This window comes from Quercus robur, chromosome 6 (assembly GCF_932294415.1).
Source record: "Quercus robur chromosome 6, dhQueRobu3.1, whole genome shotgun sequence".
NCBI classification, from domain to species: Eukaryota; Viridiplantae; Streptophyta; class Magnoliopsida; order Fagales; family Fagaceae; genus Quercus; species Quercus robur.
In genome coordinates this window covers 13,327,579-13,343,936 of record NC_065539.1, presented here as the reverse complement: position 1 = coordinate 13,343,936, position 16,358 = coordinate 13,327,579, and the positions used below count along the sequence as shown (strand labels likewise).

Genomic DNA, 16,358 nt, shown 5'->3' with positions numbered 1-16,358 from the left:
AACACACTTGACTACCAAGGAAATGGCAGTCGCTGCAGCACCCAAACCCGATAACTCAAAATTCTCCTTCAACATTTGGCCCCCCTCACAGCGGATCCGCGACGCCGTGATCGTCCGCCTCTCCAAAACCCTATCATCCTCCGACTCCATCCTCTCCAGCCCCAACCTCTACCAACCCGTCCCCGCCGACGAGGCCTCCTCCGCCGCCCGCGTCATCGAAGACCAGGCATTCTCCGCCGCCGACGTTTCCTCCGTCGCCGATGGTGACGTGGACGGAAAAATCGAGACCCTTAGTGTGTACGCGAAGGAGATCAGCAAGCGAGCTCTGGAAATGCTCAAATCTAGGGCTGCTCAGGTCACTACTGAGGAACTCTCTTCTGCTAATTAATCCCGAATCTTCTTAATCTGATTTGATTTTCTTCTTGGTTTTTGATTGCAATGCTTGTATGCTATGTGTTTGCGGAATTGATGATCGGCCTTGTAGATAATTTTGCCTTGTAGATAATTTTGCTTTATAAGAGAATGCTATACGGGTTGTTTAACTATCGATTTGTATTGTATGGTTATTTTTATTGTAAATTTGAAGTTTTGTGTTTGAAAATGAAGGGATAGCAAGCATTTAGTATCTGTACAATTTTTTTTAACCTTTTAAATATATCTGGAAGATCAATGAACTATTGTGTTCTGGAACAAACATAGATGTAGTGTGATAAGTGACTGGAACAGAATCATAATGGATGGAGATGCAACAATGTCTATATATCCCATCATGAAGCAAGAAATTGTTTCCGAATGGAATTTTGCGTCGATTGTTGATGATGTAAAGATGTGTGACATTGGGTAATGTTCTATGAAGAGGGTCAATAGATGTGCCAATTAAGCAGCACTTAGAGCTAGGAAATTGGTCTGTGAGAGATACATTTATGGGTTGCTAGGCCTACCCCAGGTCCATTGGAAGAATAATAATGTAGCTCATCTTTTGGCAAAGTGGAGTTTTGTTGAAGTGTTTCTGGGACATTCAATCCGGAGCTTTTCCTGCACTGCATGTTTTGTTTGTTTTATTCACTTTGAAGTTTTTCCTTTGAGCTAAGAAAAGCCTACCCCATGTCCCTCTACCCTCCACAGAGCTCTTGTCATTGCACGGACATGGACATAGGGATACAACAATTTTTGAAAAATAAGGACATGACACACGGCGGTTAAATAATTAATTAAATTTATGTTTAGGCATATTTTTAAATATTTTTAGACATAAAATATGTTTATGTCTAGAATTTAAATTATGTAAGAAATAAGTAAACTAACACTCAAAGTAGTAAAATCACCTACAATATTTAACTTTAATAAATAAATAAAACCATAGCAGGACACACAAAAACAAAAATTCCTAAATTCATAATAAACATTATAATTTATGAGACAAAACAAAAGGCTGAGTAAAGAAACACAGTAACAATGACATTGGGACGGCGAGACTGTGAGAATGGGATTAAAAAAAAAAAAAAAACAAACAAACAAACATGTTATAACTTATATAAATAAGTGAGTAACAGTACACCCATGACCCATTCACCAAAATTAATATCTGAAAGAAAGTAAAAAAAAAAAATAATAACAAAGAGAGAAGAGAACTAGAGAAGAGGTTGGACCTGTTGTCCATGTCGAGAGAGAGAGAGAGATCGGAAGGGCTAGGGCACGGTGTCGACGTCTATGGAGCTTGCTGATTGGCTCGATCTAGCTCCGACGAGGGACAAAGGGCAGCAGCAGTCGCCGACAGAGGTCAGAGAGAGGGTGGGTTGAGATCTCAGACTCTAAACTTGCTTTTTTGTTTTAGGGTATATCACAAAATCAATGATATTGGTAAGTCTATTTGTCAAAATCTGTGATTTTTTTCTTTCTTTCACTACTAGCGTGTCGATGCCGCGTCGGAGAAGCAAGAAAAAAAAAAAAGAGACACTCGTTGGACACCGGAATCCGACGAGTCGTACCCATTCTGGTGTCTAACATCGACACGACGCCAAAAATGGTGTGTCTGTGCAACCTAGTCGTGTCATCCAGTTTGGTTCAATGTAATTTCCTTTTATAGCAAAAAGAAAAAGGAAAGAAACTAAGGGGTGCTGTGTTCTTAGTATGGAATAAGTGACTAATTGTAGATGGGATAAAAGGGGGGGTTGGGGGGAGATACTTTCTTTGCTTTGAATGAGTTTTGATTTGAAGGGAACTCCAGGTGGGAGTTCATACTTTAGTAAGGCAAATTGTTAGCACATGCTCAGTGTCTAAATTGATTTTGTGGAGAAACAAGGAGTGTATAACATTAATTGAAATGAGGATTGATGTTGCTTTGTTTTCTTTATGGCTTTACGCCTTATGAAGCAAAGATCACTAGTTGGAATTCCCCCTTCTCCCTCCCCCTTAGGCCAAAATTTACCTATTAAAACTAGAAGAAAAACAGAAATGAGGATTGCCTTTGGCTTAATACAATGGTTCAACTTGTGCGCAAGTGTTTTTTATTTTTAATTAGTAATTGTGCATGCACGCAGAATATTGAACCCATAACCACATCTTCCATCTTGTTCGATTGTTCCTACAATGGAAAGAGGAGTCATCTAAACTAGAGTGTATTAGCAACTATTGCTCAACTTTTTGTTCCATAATATAGGGCTCGTTTGGTACATATGTTTAAATCACGTTTTCAATTTTTAAATAACATTACACATATTTCCACACACCTTTTCACTCACACATATTTCCAAAAAAAATACAAACAACATTACTAAAATTCTTTAACAGTAAAAAAATGCTTCATTATGCTCTTATTTTTAATTATTATATAAAAAAAGCTTTTTTTTTTTTGGTTATTAAAAAAAAAAAGAATTCTTTAACAGTAATAAATTAAGAAAATGATTGAATAATGAATAACCTGATATATTCTAGTTATTAGAGCTAAACGACAACTTCTCTGTTTTTCTGATATGTTCTCTGTAGGGACACAATTCGCAGCGAACCACGACAGTGTTGGGTTCGCACGTGAAAAGGCCCAGACAATATCATTTGTAGAGCGTGGGTTTAAAAGGCTAGGCCTTGGTTACCCGGCGGTGGGTTTTTTTGTGGTGTTCATACATGGTTAAGGTGTTTTCACCCCTGAAGTCTTTCTCTTGGAGGTGGGCTGGGAGGCCCTGATTTTTGGCTATTTTCTCTAGACCCCTTTCCCAGATTACTTACTTTTTCTTTTATACTAGCCTACGTTCGCTGTCCTTCGTCCACGTGTAGGGTCAACCTTTCCAAGACTGATACTTGTCCTGTCAGTCCAATCCCAGAATCGTTGGGGGTGGTTGAAAAAGCCGAAGAATCCGGCTCTGTTAGGTGCAGAGTCTTATCTGGGAAGGGTAGTAAGGGCAGCTTTCCCTAGGTATTTTAGATTTTCTTTCAAGTTTGTTCCTATACCTTTTTTGCCCCTCTTCTCGATGGAACTTTGGGTCTGCCGAGGACTGAACTATCCTCGGCTGCATCCCCAGGCCATTTTGTGCTTTATATTATTGAGCTTGGGCCATAGCTTTCTTCGGCTTGGGCCTTTGAACTCCCCATGAGTAAGTGGGCCTGGCCCATAAATTATTGGGTCTTACAATAGCCCCTCAAAACCCTGCTGTCCGACCTCCTGGTTGGAGAGGGGGGTTTTGGTAATACCGAGCCTTTATTATGGCTCATTTAATTCAGCCTTTGACTGACGTTGGCGATTCTCCACCTGCCCAGGAAATGTACCGGTCTACGAGATGTTCCTCTTAATTTATTCACGATACGCTCATGCCGTCTGGTTATCCGAAGCGTGTCTTTAATAGTTTCCCTTCACGAGACCTCTCAGATTTAATGGTTACTGATGGTGTGGGGGAGCGGAACGGGCATATTCTTGTTGGCAGATTTCCTTGGAGATCTGAACATATTAAGTACCCTCCTCTTCGTCCCTCATATAAAAAGGAAAGACGAGAGTTGTTTCTCACATACATGAATCCCTTTAATCCCCCTGAAATCTGAAACCCTTAGATTCCTCCTAGAGTTTACTTTTACCCTCTGGTTATACCTTAACCTGTAATACGTTCACCATAGTTATTAGCAATGAAGGAGCCCTACCCCTCCCAAAAACACCATGTTCTAGTAAAGCTCGAAATGGCTCGGTCAGGGCAAGGATGGCGGAGACTCAAGATTTGTCTCACCTTCCTTTCAGCCAAAATCCGAAGCAGGGACTCGTCACGTCACACTTTCGGCGTGATTGAGCCGAGGACACTTATTATCAGTACCACCCGCTCTCTCAGGAGCATATCTAACATGGCACCAGTGTGTTAGGAGTCAGGACTGGGGCAGGGACTAAGTGCCCCTGCTTCTTCCTCTCTTCGTTCACTGGTGCCTCCTTTTGCCTCTCTTTCTTCTTCTTTCCACCACCAGATCCATCCTGGTACTTTTCCTTCTCCCTCTTTTGCTCCTTTTTCTTTCTTTTCATCTCTTCCCTCTTCTTCTCCTCCTTCTTTTCATTCATCTCCTCCATCTTCTTCCTCCATCTCCTCCATCTTTTCTAAAGAAGGTCCTTCCTTCAATATGGGCGATACTGAGACAGAGTTTGGAGGGACTTCGGAGACGAGTTTAAAAGACACCTGACTGTTTACTTATCTGTATTACTGATGTTTTTTTTTTTTTTTTTTTTTTTTTATTTTTTTGGCAGTTCACCTTTTGTATAGGCTTGTTTAAGCCCCTCTTTGTACGTTGTAATACATCTTTATATTAATAAAAATTGTTATCATTTTACTTCGTATGTTCTATCTCTATGTTTCCGAAATGATAACGCAATGCATAGACATATAATCTTGTGAATTCTTTTTATTTTTATACCGTGACCGATGTCTAGGACCGCAGTTCCAGTTAATAAAAAGATCTTGCTGTGTGTTTATAAAAATAATCCTGCTCAATAATACTGAATCGAACAAATGATACTTAGGGCTGAAACTCCCATTAGGCAGGAAAAGAAAGGACATTATGATAAGCTTACTGAATCGGCCGGGCGCAATAATATAGCATTTGAATCAATGACAACTAGGGCCAAAATACTTGCTAAGAAAAGATGTCACCATAACTTTAATAGAGTTGCTTGGCACAATAATGCCGACCTGTGAAGAACGATATTTACCTCAAAACTAGCCGAGACGAGAACTGAATGCTCGATGCAGTGTAGGAAGTAACCATCCGAAGACAGATCACCCACAAAATGAACAGCCCCCTTAGGCTACTGAATAGTGGGGCGTTTCACCATCTTCTTAACACTCTTATTGGCCTTAACCTTTTACAGTATTTGAGCCGAGGACTTTCCCCATCCAAGTAGTTGGTTTCCCCATAGGCTTGAATCCGAGGACCATGCAATGCCTTGGTTCTGTCCAAAACCTTGTTTTCTCATCCTAGTAGTTGGTTTCCCCATAGACTTGAGTCCGAGGACCATGCAATGCCTTGGTTCTGTCCAAAACCTAGTTTTCTCATCCAAGTAGTTGGTTTCCCCATAGGCTTGAGTCCGAGGACCATGCAATGCCTTGGTTCTATCCAAAACCTAGTGTTCTCATCCTAGTAGTTGGTTTCCCCATAGGCTTGAGTCCGAGGACCATGCAATGCCTTGGTTCTGTCCAAAACCTAGTGTTCTCATCCAAGTAGTTGGTTTCCCCATAGGCTTGAGTCCGAGGACCTCGCAATGCCTTGGTTCTGTCCAAAACCTAGTTTTCTCAACCCAAGTAGTTGGTTTCCCCATAGGCTTGAGTCCGAGGACCTCGCAATGCCTTGGTTCTGTCCAAAACCTAGTTTTCTCATCCAAGTAATTGGTTTCCCCATAGGCTTGAGTCCGAGGACCATGCAATGCCTTGGTTCTGTCCAAAACCTAGTGTTCTCATCCAAGTAGTTGGTTTCCCCATAGGCTTGAGTCCGAGGACCATGCAATGCCTTGGTTCTGTCCAAAACCTAGTTTTCTCAACCCAAGTAGTTGGTTTCCCCATAGGCTTGAGTCCGAGGACCTCGCAATGCCTTGGTTCTGTCCAAAACCTAGTTTTCTCATCCAAGTAGTTGGTTTCCCCATAGGCTTGAGTCCGAGGACCATGCAATGCCTTGGTTCTGTCCAAAACCTAGTTTTCTCAACCCAAGTAGTTGGTTTCCCCATAGGCTTGAGTCCGAGGACCATGCAATGCCTTGGTTCTGTCCAAAACCTAGTTTTCTCATTCAAGTATAGGCTTGAGTCCGAGGACCATGCAATGCCTTGGTTCTATCCAAAACCTAGTTTTCTCACCCAAGTAGTTGGTTTCCCCATAGGCTTGAGTCCGAGGACCATGCAATGCCTTGGTTCTGTCCAAAACCTAGTTTTCTCATCCAAGTAGTTGGTTTCCCCATAGGCTTGAGTCCGAGGACCATGCAATGCCTTGATTCTGTCCAAAACCTAGTTTTCTCATCCTAGTAGTTGGTTTCCCCATAGGCTTGAGTCCGAGGACCATGCAATGCCTTGGTTCTGTCCAAAACCTAGTGTTCTCATCCAAGTAGTTGGTTTCCCCATAGGCTTGAGTCCGAGGATCTCGCAATGCCTTGGTTTTGTCCAAAACCTAGTTTTCTCAACCCAAGTAGTTGGTTTCCCCATAGGCTTGAGTCCGAGGACCTCGCAATGCCTTGGTTCTGTCCAAAACCTAGTTTTCTCATCCAAGTAGTTGGTTTCCCCATAGGCTTGAGTCCGAGGACCATGCAATGCCTTGGTTCTGTCCAAAACCTAGTGTTCTCATCTAAGTAGTTGGTTTCCCCATAGGCTTGAGTCCGAGGACCATGCAATGCCTTGAAACTGTCCAAAACCTAGTTTTCTCATCCAAGTAGTTGGTTTCCCCATAGGCTTGAGTCCGAGGACCTCGCATTGCCTTGGTTCTGTCCAAAACCTAGTTTTCTCAACCCAAGTAGTTGGTTTCCCCATAGGCTTGAGTCCGAGGACCATGCAATGCCTTGGTTCTGTCAAAAACCTAGTTTTCTCACCCAAGTAGTTGGTTTCCCCATAGGCTTGAGTCCGAGGACCATGCAATGCCTTGGTTCTGTCCAAAACCTAGTTTTCTCACCCAAGTAGTTGGTTTCCTCATAGGCTTGAGTCCGAGGACCATGCAATGCCTTGGTTCTGTCCAAAACCTAATTTTCTCATCCAAGTAGTTGGTTTCCCCATAGGCTTGAGTCCGAGGACCATGCAATGCCTTGGTTCTGTCCAAAACCTAGTTTTCTCATCCAAGTAGTTGGTTTCCCCATAGGCTTGAGTCCGAGGACCATGCAATGCCTTGGTTCTGTCCAAAACCTAGTTTTTGGCATGGGAGCTTGGCTTTAGGGGAATTAGATCCTCGGCCAAGCCCCTAGAGCCATCTAAGTGATCAATGCTAGCAAACGTAGCCCCTAGTCAAGAACCATAGCCCCTGGCGGAACTTTACACAAGAACTCTATAATCAACTGTTAGAAATGGCAAAGGAAACTCTCTCGACCCACTGCCTATGCCAACACACAAGCCTTCCCACAGACGGCGCCAATTGTAGGGACACGATTCGCAGCGAACCACGACAGTGTTGGGTTCACACGTGAAAAGGCCCAGACAATATCATTTGTAGAGCATGGGTTTGAAAGGCTAAGCCTTGGTTACCCGGCGGTGGGTTTTTTTGTGGTGTTCATACATGGTTAAGGTGTTTTCACCCCTGGAGTCTTTCTCTTGGAGGTGGGCTGGGAGGCCCTGATTTTTGGCCATTTTCTCCAGACCCCTTTCCCAGATTACTTACTTTTTCTTTTATACTAGCCTACGTTCGCTGTCCTTCGTCCACGTGTAGGGTCAACCTTTCCAAGACTGATACTTGTCCTGTCAGTCCAATCCCAGAATCGTTGGGGGTGGTTGAAAAAGCCGAAGAATCCGACTTTGTTAGGTACAGAGTCTTATCTAGGAAGGGTAGTAAGGGCAGCTTTCCCTAGGTATTTTAGATTTTCTTTCAAGTTTGTTCCTATACCTTTTTTGCCCCTCTTCTCGATGGAACTTTGGGTCTACCGAGGACTGAACTGTCCTCGGCTGCATCTCCGGGCCATTTTGTGCTTTATATTATTGAGCTTGGGCCATAGCCTTCTTCGGCTTGGGCCTTTGGACTCCCCATGAGTAAGTGGGCATTGCCCATAAATTATTGGGCCTCACATTCTCCATTCATCAATGCATTCAATTTGTTTAGGCCTTTTTTTTTTTTTTTTTTTTTTTTCTCATGTTTTGTTGTTGTTGTGTATAGGCTAGGTGCTTCTGTCTTGATTTCAATTGCTCCTCTTGCACTCCTTTGGAAATACAAGCATTATGTTCAGTATGGAGCCCAGATTGTGGCTGTAGGATGTACTATCTACAAGTTATTTTGTTTGTTTGTCTGCCATGGCACCCTTTCCTGCTATGGTGTGGGTGTCTTCTCTCTCCCTATCCCTCATGGCATGCACCTAGTGGTTTCAGCTCAGCTTTGCCCTTTTGGATGGTATGTTATTCCAGCAGGACACTTCCTTCAAAAGGGCCCTAGCAGGAACCTCAAAATAGGTTTTCCCCTATCTCTACCGCCAAACCATGCCCTCTTACCTCTGACCCATGACCTCACTATGTCCTGTATTAGTTGGGTACAAGCTGGTGAGATCTGGGCCTTGCGCATGCTTCTCTTCTATGTATGTCCAAAATCTACCTGTTGCTTATGTGTCTGCCATGGTTGGCTTGCACAGTCTGCCGTCCGTTTTTGACTATTTTCTAGTTTTCCTTTCCTTTATGGCTTGCCCTATTTGGGGTTGGGCCTTGCTTAATGGTGGGTTTTGCTTTTTCTTCAGCCCACCCTTTTTCCTGCTACCATCTCCTGCCATACCACTCTATCATTTCTGCTACGAAGTTGTTTTACCTCAATCTAGCTGGGCCTCTTTGGACCTGCCGTTCATTCTTCCCCTAATGGCCCAGCAAGGCCATTAGTTCTTTTGTTACATCACTGACGGGCTCTCGTGTCCCATTTGTTTTCTCTTGGGCGTCCCAGGCCCGTTTGCTTCTCTTGAGCTTTCTCGGCCATTTTCTTAACTTTGCATTACCATGAGCTTTTACTGAATTCTTTGGGATTCCCCGGCCCAATTACATTATTTCTCATCCTTGAGGTCCATGCATTTGCCATCGACCCCTTACTTTCTTTACTTTCATTACTTTAAGCCTGCCGTGGCCCATTCTCACTTTTTCACATCATATACTGCTCATGGTTTGCTTTTTCTCTCTTTCCGGGCTCCTTGAAGCCCATTTACTTCCTCAAGGCTCATTTGTTTATCTCATGGGCTTGTGATCCATTATTCCTACTGCTTGGGCTTAATGAGTTTTCTATCCGTTTGCCAACTCTTTTTTGTCTGTGTTGCTGGCCTTCTCCCTTCCACTTGGGCTTCTGAAATGGCCATCAACATACAACAACAACAAGACATGAACAAAAAGGCCTAAACAAATTGAATGCATTGATGAATGGAGAACATATAAAAAAAAAACAGAGGAGTTGTCGTTTAGCTCTAACAACTAGAATATGTCAGGTTATTCATTATTCAATCGTTTTCCTAATTTATTACTGTTAAATAAATTTTTTTAATTACCAAAAAAGAAAGTTTTTATTTATTTATTTATTTATTTATATAATAATTAAAAATAAGAGCATACTGAAGCATTTTTGGATACTCTTGGATACACTTGGCTTTTATTTCATGTAGGTAGAGTGCTTTACTTCTTGTGGGTAGACTGTAGAGTGATAAACCGAACTTGTAATGAAGGTTGTTGGAGCCAAACATATAAATTTGTGCTGAAGGGTAGCAGTTACTATGGTACATAAGCAAAGCTACCTTTTTCATTTTATGATAATTCTTGGTGGTACGGATATTTTAAGTCCGAGATGTTTTCCTTGAAAACACAAGAAAATGTTGGTTGAGCCATAAGACTTTTGGTGAAGCAAAACCATCTTTTAGAGTAACGAAAATGGATCATTATGCTAACCCGTATGTGGCTGGAGTCGCACGACAAAAATTGTCAATTTGGAATACATATTTGATCAAGCAATATGGTCTTATCCCAGCTATTTAGTACTAGTTCAACCTTTGAACCTTGAGGAACTTATGTAGTATTGTCCTGTCACTTCCAAGGAAAACAATCCCTCCTTTACTTCCTTTAATCCCTCCTTTACTTCCTGTTAGAAAATAAATAAAACGGATCCTGACCACCTTTACCTAATATATACATAAGGGGGTCCCTGAAGAACCTCTAGTATTGTTAGGTGTGTTTTTTTCCCTTGTGAAAATGAACACCTAAAGCTTGCGAGATTGAACTTGTACTGTTGTACTACTCAGTACAATTGAATATATGATCGGAAGATCGGAATTTCTACAATCTCCAAATAAGGTTGGCTGGCTGCACAGCTCGACCTCTCAATTCCTCTCATGTCTTGCAAATTTAGAGATTAACACCTTTGTCAGTGGTTCTTGATTTTCGCCACTATCGGAAAAACGAATAAAGAGTCTGATTAGCAATGGGATTGCAGGCATGATGTTTGCTTCTTTGCTAGTATTGACAATGCTCGCCCACAATAAGTAACGAGACTAATGACCATTCCAGTTGGGATCACTGGGACTTTAAATTGGTTGTCTCATCATAAAATTTCTATGGCTGCTGCACCATACACTCAACCTGATTTGAGAAATCTCTCTCTCTCTCTCTCTCTCTCTCTATTGTTGTTTTTTCTCTGACAACTACATTAAAAAAATAAAAAAATTTGCTGAATATCTAGCAAACTGCTATTGGTCTATAACAACGACGAAAGCCTTGAATCATTGAATTAATTACTATTAAATTTCAAATTGGTACAGTGCAGTTGGATAAGAACAACGTTTTTTTTTTTTTTTTTTTTTTTTGAGGGTAGGATAAGAACAATGTAGAAGTCGTTGCTTGCAATGATTCAAAAGCCATTAATGGAAATTTTTAATCTTCCACCCAACACATCCTTTTCCGATCTTTATTCAATTTTACAGATCACAGTCCATGGAAATTAGGTACAAGTCGCTTTCTCAAAGCCTTTTCCCCAGCAGATCTAAGAACTCTCGCTCCGATTTGGCTTTAAGGAGACAAAGCCCTGTGATCATCAAACGAACAAAACAAAATAGTTACTTAATGAAAGAAGATACGAAGATGGAAAACTCTAAGACCAGAAGAATGTACCAGTTAATTCTTGATTATTATGTTATAAATCCTCTCTCTTCCTCTATGAGATTCTAATTAAGTAATAGCAACCATCAAAAGCTAAACCCGAATTATAATTATGGAACACCAAGTACCTGATCTTCATCAATGTTTGGTACCCAATCGTTTGTCGCAGGATTACTTCTAAAGCCTGTGTACGCCATCGCACCTGTTCCTTCTTGCAACTGAATATCATATCCACCTTCACCTTCTTCTCCCACCACCCTTATAAACCCATTCCCAGTCTGTTCAAAAAAAGAATAAAAAGCCGAATTTAAAACAAAAATTCAAACTCTCAAAACCGAAACATATATCTATATATGATTAAATAGATCGATGTGTAACCGTGTGATGCTGTTTGTCGATGGATTGCAACTCGTTGTAGTACTGGGTCTCCACGTACTCTTCTTGTACCTCGGTAACTCCCTCTGCCGAAAGCATAACCTGCCATTCTTACAAAAGTCAGAGAGAGCAATTACAAGAACCACAAATCCAAGAAACAACCAAAAAACACAACAAAAAAAGAGTTAAATCTAAGTGGAGCATGTGACAGACATGAGATTGCAATTGAAGGGCCTGGAACTTGTTAAGCTCAGGAATGTTTTGGTCTACGGCTGTGGACTCCACTGGGGTTGGTGTTGACGAGTCAGGTTCACTTCTGTTGGGCTTGACAGGACGCTTGGGGGCGATGGACTCGAACTGAGCTTTGATCTCATTGGCAATTCTTAATTGTTGATCTACATCCAAAACCTCGTCGCTGCGGCTTGGTTTAGTCACCGTATACTGCCCCACCATTGTGAGTTTTACTTTTGTCTGGTCTTTTTCTATTCTATCACGGTACCCCTCTCACACTCTTTTGATGGAGAAAGTCTGTTGGGAACTATATAAAGTGGAAGGAAATTGAAAACTAGGGGCCACGTAAAACCGTGTGCCTGGAGTTGTACAGGAGTGGTGCTCTCTAGAAGTAGATTGAAAATTGAAACGCACGATGTGTTGTGGGCTTGAAATGAGTAACCAACCGATGCCTTTAGGATGTGAGTTTGGGCTTAGAGCTAGCGCTCACTTGGCTAGTAGCTCTATCACATTGTGTGATTGACTATATTGGGCCGAAAAGCTCATAGAATAGCAAATTTAAAAAAAAAAAAAAAAAAAAATCATCAGGTTATCCCTCATCAGCTACTCCATTTTTTTTGGCGGGGAAATCAATCAAGGTGCATTCGTTAATACCTGGTCAAATCCTTGTCAATTTCATGAATTTTTATGACATAGGTCAGAATAAGGTGGTATTATGTTGTGTCTAAGTTCGAATCTCGTAAAGGGAGGCATTTGGAAAAGACTCTATGCCCTCGGTTTAATACCTACTAGTACTCTAATAGGGCTAGAATAACAATAATAGCTCATTGCTTTCCTTGCTTGCAAGCTTGGATCTAGCGGGTATGATGTTACTATGGTAACACCCAGTTAAGGAAGTTATTCTAGTCAACCCCTCTTACTCTTTTTGTTCATAAAAAAAAAAAAAAGAAAAAAAAAAAGGCAGTATTATGCTGTTCTTAGGCTAGAATTGCAATCTTAGGTTCGAGTTTCTAATTTTATCCGGTCCATCTGACGTGGGCTCCAGTATGGGCTCTTCTAGGGCTGGTGGCTTATAACCATAGCACAATTTTAGGAGGCCAATTATTATGATTGCATCCGACCACAAAAATAAATAAATAATGGAATTGTAACTATTTTAAACCAAAATTTGATTTTTTAAATTTATTTTTAATAAATTTGATAGATATTATGGGAGAGTGGTGGATTTGAACCCTGTACATTTCTGTTGAAAATATCAAGAGATATAAGTTGAGTTACAAGATTCTAGGCAAACCAAAATTTGATTTTGTTTTTTCAATTTTTGACTAAAATAAGGTTTCAAGTGATAACCCAATGGTAATAGAATTTTTGTAATGTTCCATGTCTGTTGTTCAAACCCTACTCCATCTTACTTTCCCTTACTATCTACCTGTCTTTAAGTCACTCTTCTATTAGGTGTAAATTCTGCAAGATCAGCTCCTTGTGCAGATGCGTAACATATCACTTGCAATTTATTAACACACTCTCTCAACTCGCAATTTATACTATGTGATATAATTGGCCTTGTTGAAATTCAGCATATCAGTAAAAATTATCTACCAAATGTCATGCTTAGTGATACCTCAGTCTAGTTGTAATAATTATTTTGAATATGTCAATCTGTGATCAATTTATACCATGTGATCTAATACAAGAGTTCATCCCTCTCTTTGTTAACTCCACCATCACCCATATTATATATAAAACATGAATTTTGAATTGGATAATAAATAAAAGTTACTAAGCTATGTAAAATTAACAAAGAATTATATTAGGGGTAACTTAAACTTGATCTGTGGGTGTCTGAAAAGCATTATATTTTTTCTTAGGACATTCTCTTCGGAGCTTTAAGATTCAAAAAAAAAAAAAAAAAACTTTCAGAGCTATAAGAAGTGCTAGATTTCATATGCCAATTGAAACCAATTAAAACTCACTGTTTTATTGGAAAACCAAATGCTAGACAAGTTGTGATTAAATAAAAATTTGAGTAAGAATTACAAAAGTTATGGAGGGAAGGGAACAGTAACAAGGAAAGATGAATTCTTCTCATTCAAGTTGTGTCTTATATAAATAGTTAAATACATATCCTACACTCTCAACCTAATCAGCACATGTTATAAATTGTATTAACTAAAAGCCAACTAGCTTAATCAGCTCATGTTATGAATCTTGTTAATTGAATACAAACTTAATGGCATAATCATCTCTTAACAACTTAATAGCGAGTACAGTCTTGTTGCTCATGGACTGAGGACTTGACATGAGTTGGCACGAGCTGAGGTCGGACCTGGAGTCTAAGATTGCATTGGACGCTGATCTGTTATCACCCTCCCCTCCCCCAAACAAATGGGTGTAGTTGTGGATGGTAGCGATGGACATGAGTTTGGAATGTAAAACCAAGAATTGAGCCGTGGGAAGAACTTTTACAAAGACTTTAGCCAGATCCTTGTTATGTATAAATTTGATTTCAAGACCCTTATGAACTACTCTCTTGCAAAAAAAAAAAAAAAAAATGATAATCTACTTCAATGTGTTTTGTTTTCGCATGAAATACTAGATGATTGATAGGATGAATTGAGTTATGAAGAGATGAAAGACGTGTATATGAATAGGGTGGCCACTAACTATGTTATGATTGGGTGAATAAGGAATTGATCATTTGTCTATTGAATACATTTGTGAAACTTCAGGAAGAGAAGTTCAGAGTGTTGCAAAGGAGACGATATAGGAGGTGAGGAATGAATTGAGGGTGCTAATTTGTCAACCTTCTTTCAATAGTTTGTCAGTCCTTTTGCTGAATTCTGTCCAAACAACCAATGAGAGAGCATATGGAGACAGAGGAGTTAATCGAAGTGAGTAGAGCTTGGTCCTTCGAGATCCAGTAATGATATAGAGGATTCTCATCATCTATTACCATCCCTCCACTATCTCTAATCATTTTGTTCAGGAAACTGAAGTGTCCTATCTAAAAAGCCAAGTAATGAATAGGCATGCAGAATTGTTGAGATCTGGTTTTTTCTAGAGAATGTAGTTTGTGTCATCTAGTTTATTGGAAAGTAAGAGGAGAGAGACTTGTTATGCTAAGATTTCTGATGAGGAAAGATGAGTTCTTCTCATTCAAGTTCTTATGTTACAAATCTTGTTAACTGAATAGTACTATCAAACTTAACAGCTTCACCAACTCTCTTACTAACTTAACAGCTAGTACAATATTTATTGCTCATGCCTTATGGACTGAGGACTTGACATGAGCCGAAGTGGCCTTGAGCTAAGATCTGACCAGAGGCTGAGAACGTGTTGGATGCTGATCTGTTATCAAAATTTGCTATAATAATTACTTTTGATCTTCTTTCTAATTTAATCATGTTTAATCCTTTCTGCAAATTCTCTCATTGGTTTTTATTATATATATACTAGCTACCACAGGAGGCAATTTGTTAATTTTCAATACTTAAGAGAAGACATAGCTCGATTTTAAAATTTGGGGGAAAGGATTGAAGTGAACCCAATAATTAAGGGGGAAAGTGCAATTAACATTTTTTTTAAACAATAGTAAATTCATAAATAATAACTTGAATGTGTGTATATATATATTATTTCATATTTGTTTACCAGATGAATTGTAAAAAATAAAAATAAAAATAATATGTGGGTAAAATAATAAAATTTTCTTCTCTCCATATTTTTCTCCATTTCAGAGATAAAAAGTTGTGGATTCAAATAAATAAAATTAATATTAGTGATGAACTTTACTAATTACTACAGACGTCTAACAAATAGAAGTATATTCATTGCAATAAATTATTATGACATTCATTTAATATGTTATTAAAATTTACTAATCATATTTATTGTCATATTAATTTATAAATTATTTATAACAAATGTTACACACTTTTTATAACATTTTTGTGAGGCACTCTTTTTATAACTTTGCAACAAATTTAACTACTTCAAAAAGGTAAAAGGCAATGTCGTTTTACCCAAAAAAAAAGAAAAAAAAGTTAGAAAGCTTATATATATATATATACATATTTTTTTTTTTTCTGAATAAAAAAAGATCTCTAGTGTAGGCTCATCGATTCCATACTACGTTATGACAATAAATAATACTATATATACCACACATACCACACGGACTTTCCTAGAACTATTACTCCAATCACTCATCACTCTTACCATCAAATCCCACTACGGCGTGTAGAAGCAGTGTTGGTCTTGCAGTTTAGTCTTGCAAGAGTTTGGTGACCTCCTGGAGAGGTGAGGTCAGTCTTGGTAACCCTTTCTCTGGGGAAAGGAGAGTGGGGTTTATAGCAGTATGGCGGATGAACTGGAAGTTATGTGGAGTAAACTAAGCTTTACAGAAGAAGAAGGTGAAGATATTGTTTTAGGGAGTAGTAGTACAAAGTTAGCGAGGGAGATTGGAAAAAATTGTGTGGTGATGAAGATTCTTACAAAATGCATAATT

General features: G+C 39.6%; 2 protein-coding genes across 2 annotated transcripts; one reads left to right on the top strand and one right to left on the bottom strand.

Annotated features, from left to right (window-relative positions):
• LOC126732845 (MFP1 attachment factor 1-like) lies at positions 1-627 on the top strand. Its single transcript, XM_050435885.1, has one exon. The coding sequence runs from the start codon at positions 23-25 to the stop codon at positions 386-388; it is 366 nt and encodes a 121-aa protein (XP_050291842.1). The 5' UTR covers positions 1-22; the 3' UTR covers positions 389-627.
• A 10,220-nt stretch (positions 628-10,847) lies between these two features.
• LOC126732844 (uncharacterized) lies at positions 10,848-12,154 on the bottom strand. Its single transcript, XM_050435884.1, has 4 exons — positions 11,834-12,154; positions 11,624-11,722; positions 11,374-11,523; positions 10,848-11,171 (listed from the first exon to the last, which is right to left on the bottom strand). Exons 1-4 carry the CDS (start codon positions 12,071-12,073, stop codon positions 11,130-11,132), a joined length of 531 nt encoding a protein of 176 aa, XP_050291841.1. The 5' UTR covers positions 12,074-12,154; the 3' UTR covers positions 10,848-11,129.
• Positions 12,155-16,358: the final 4,204 nt, after the last annotated feature.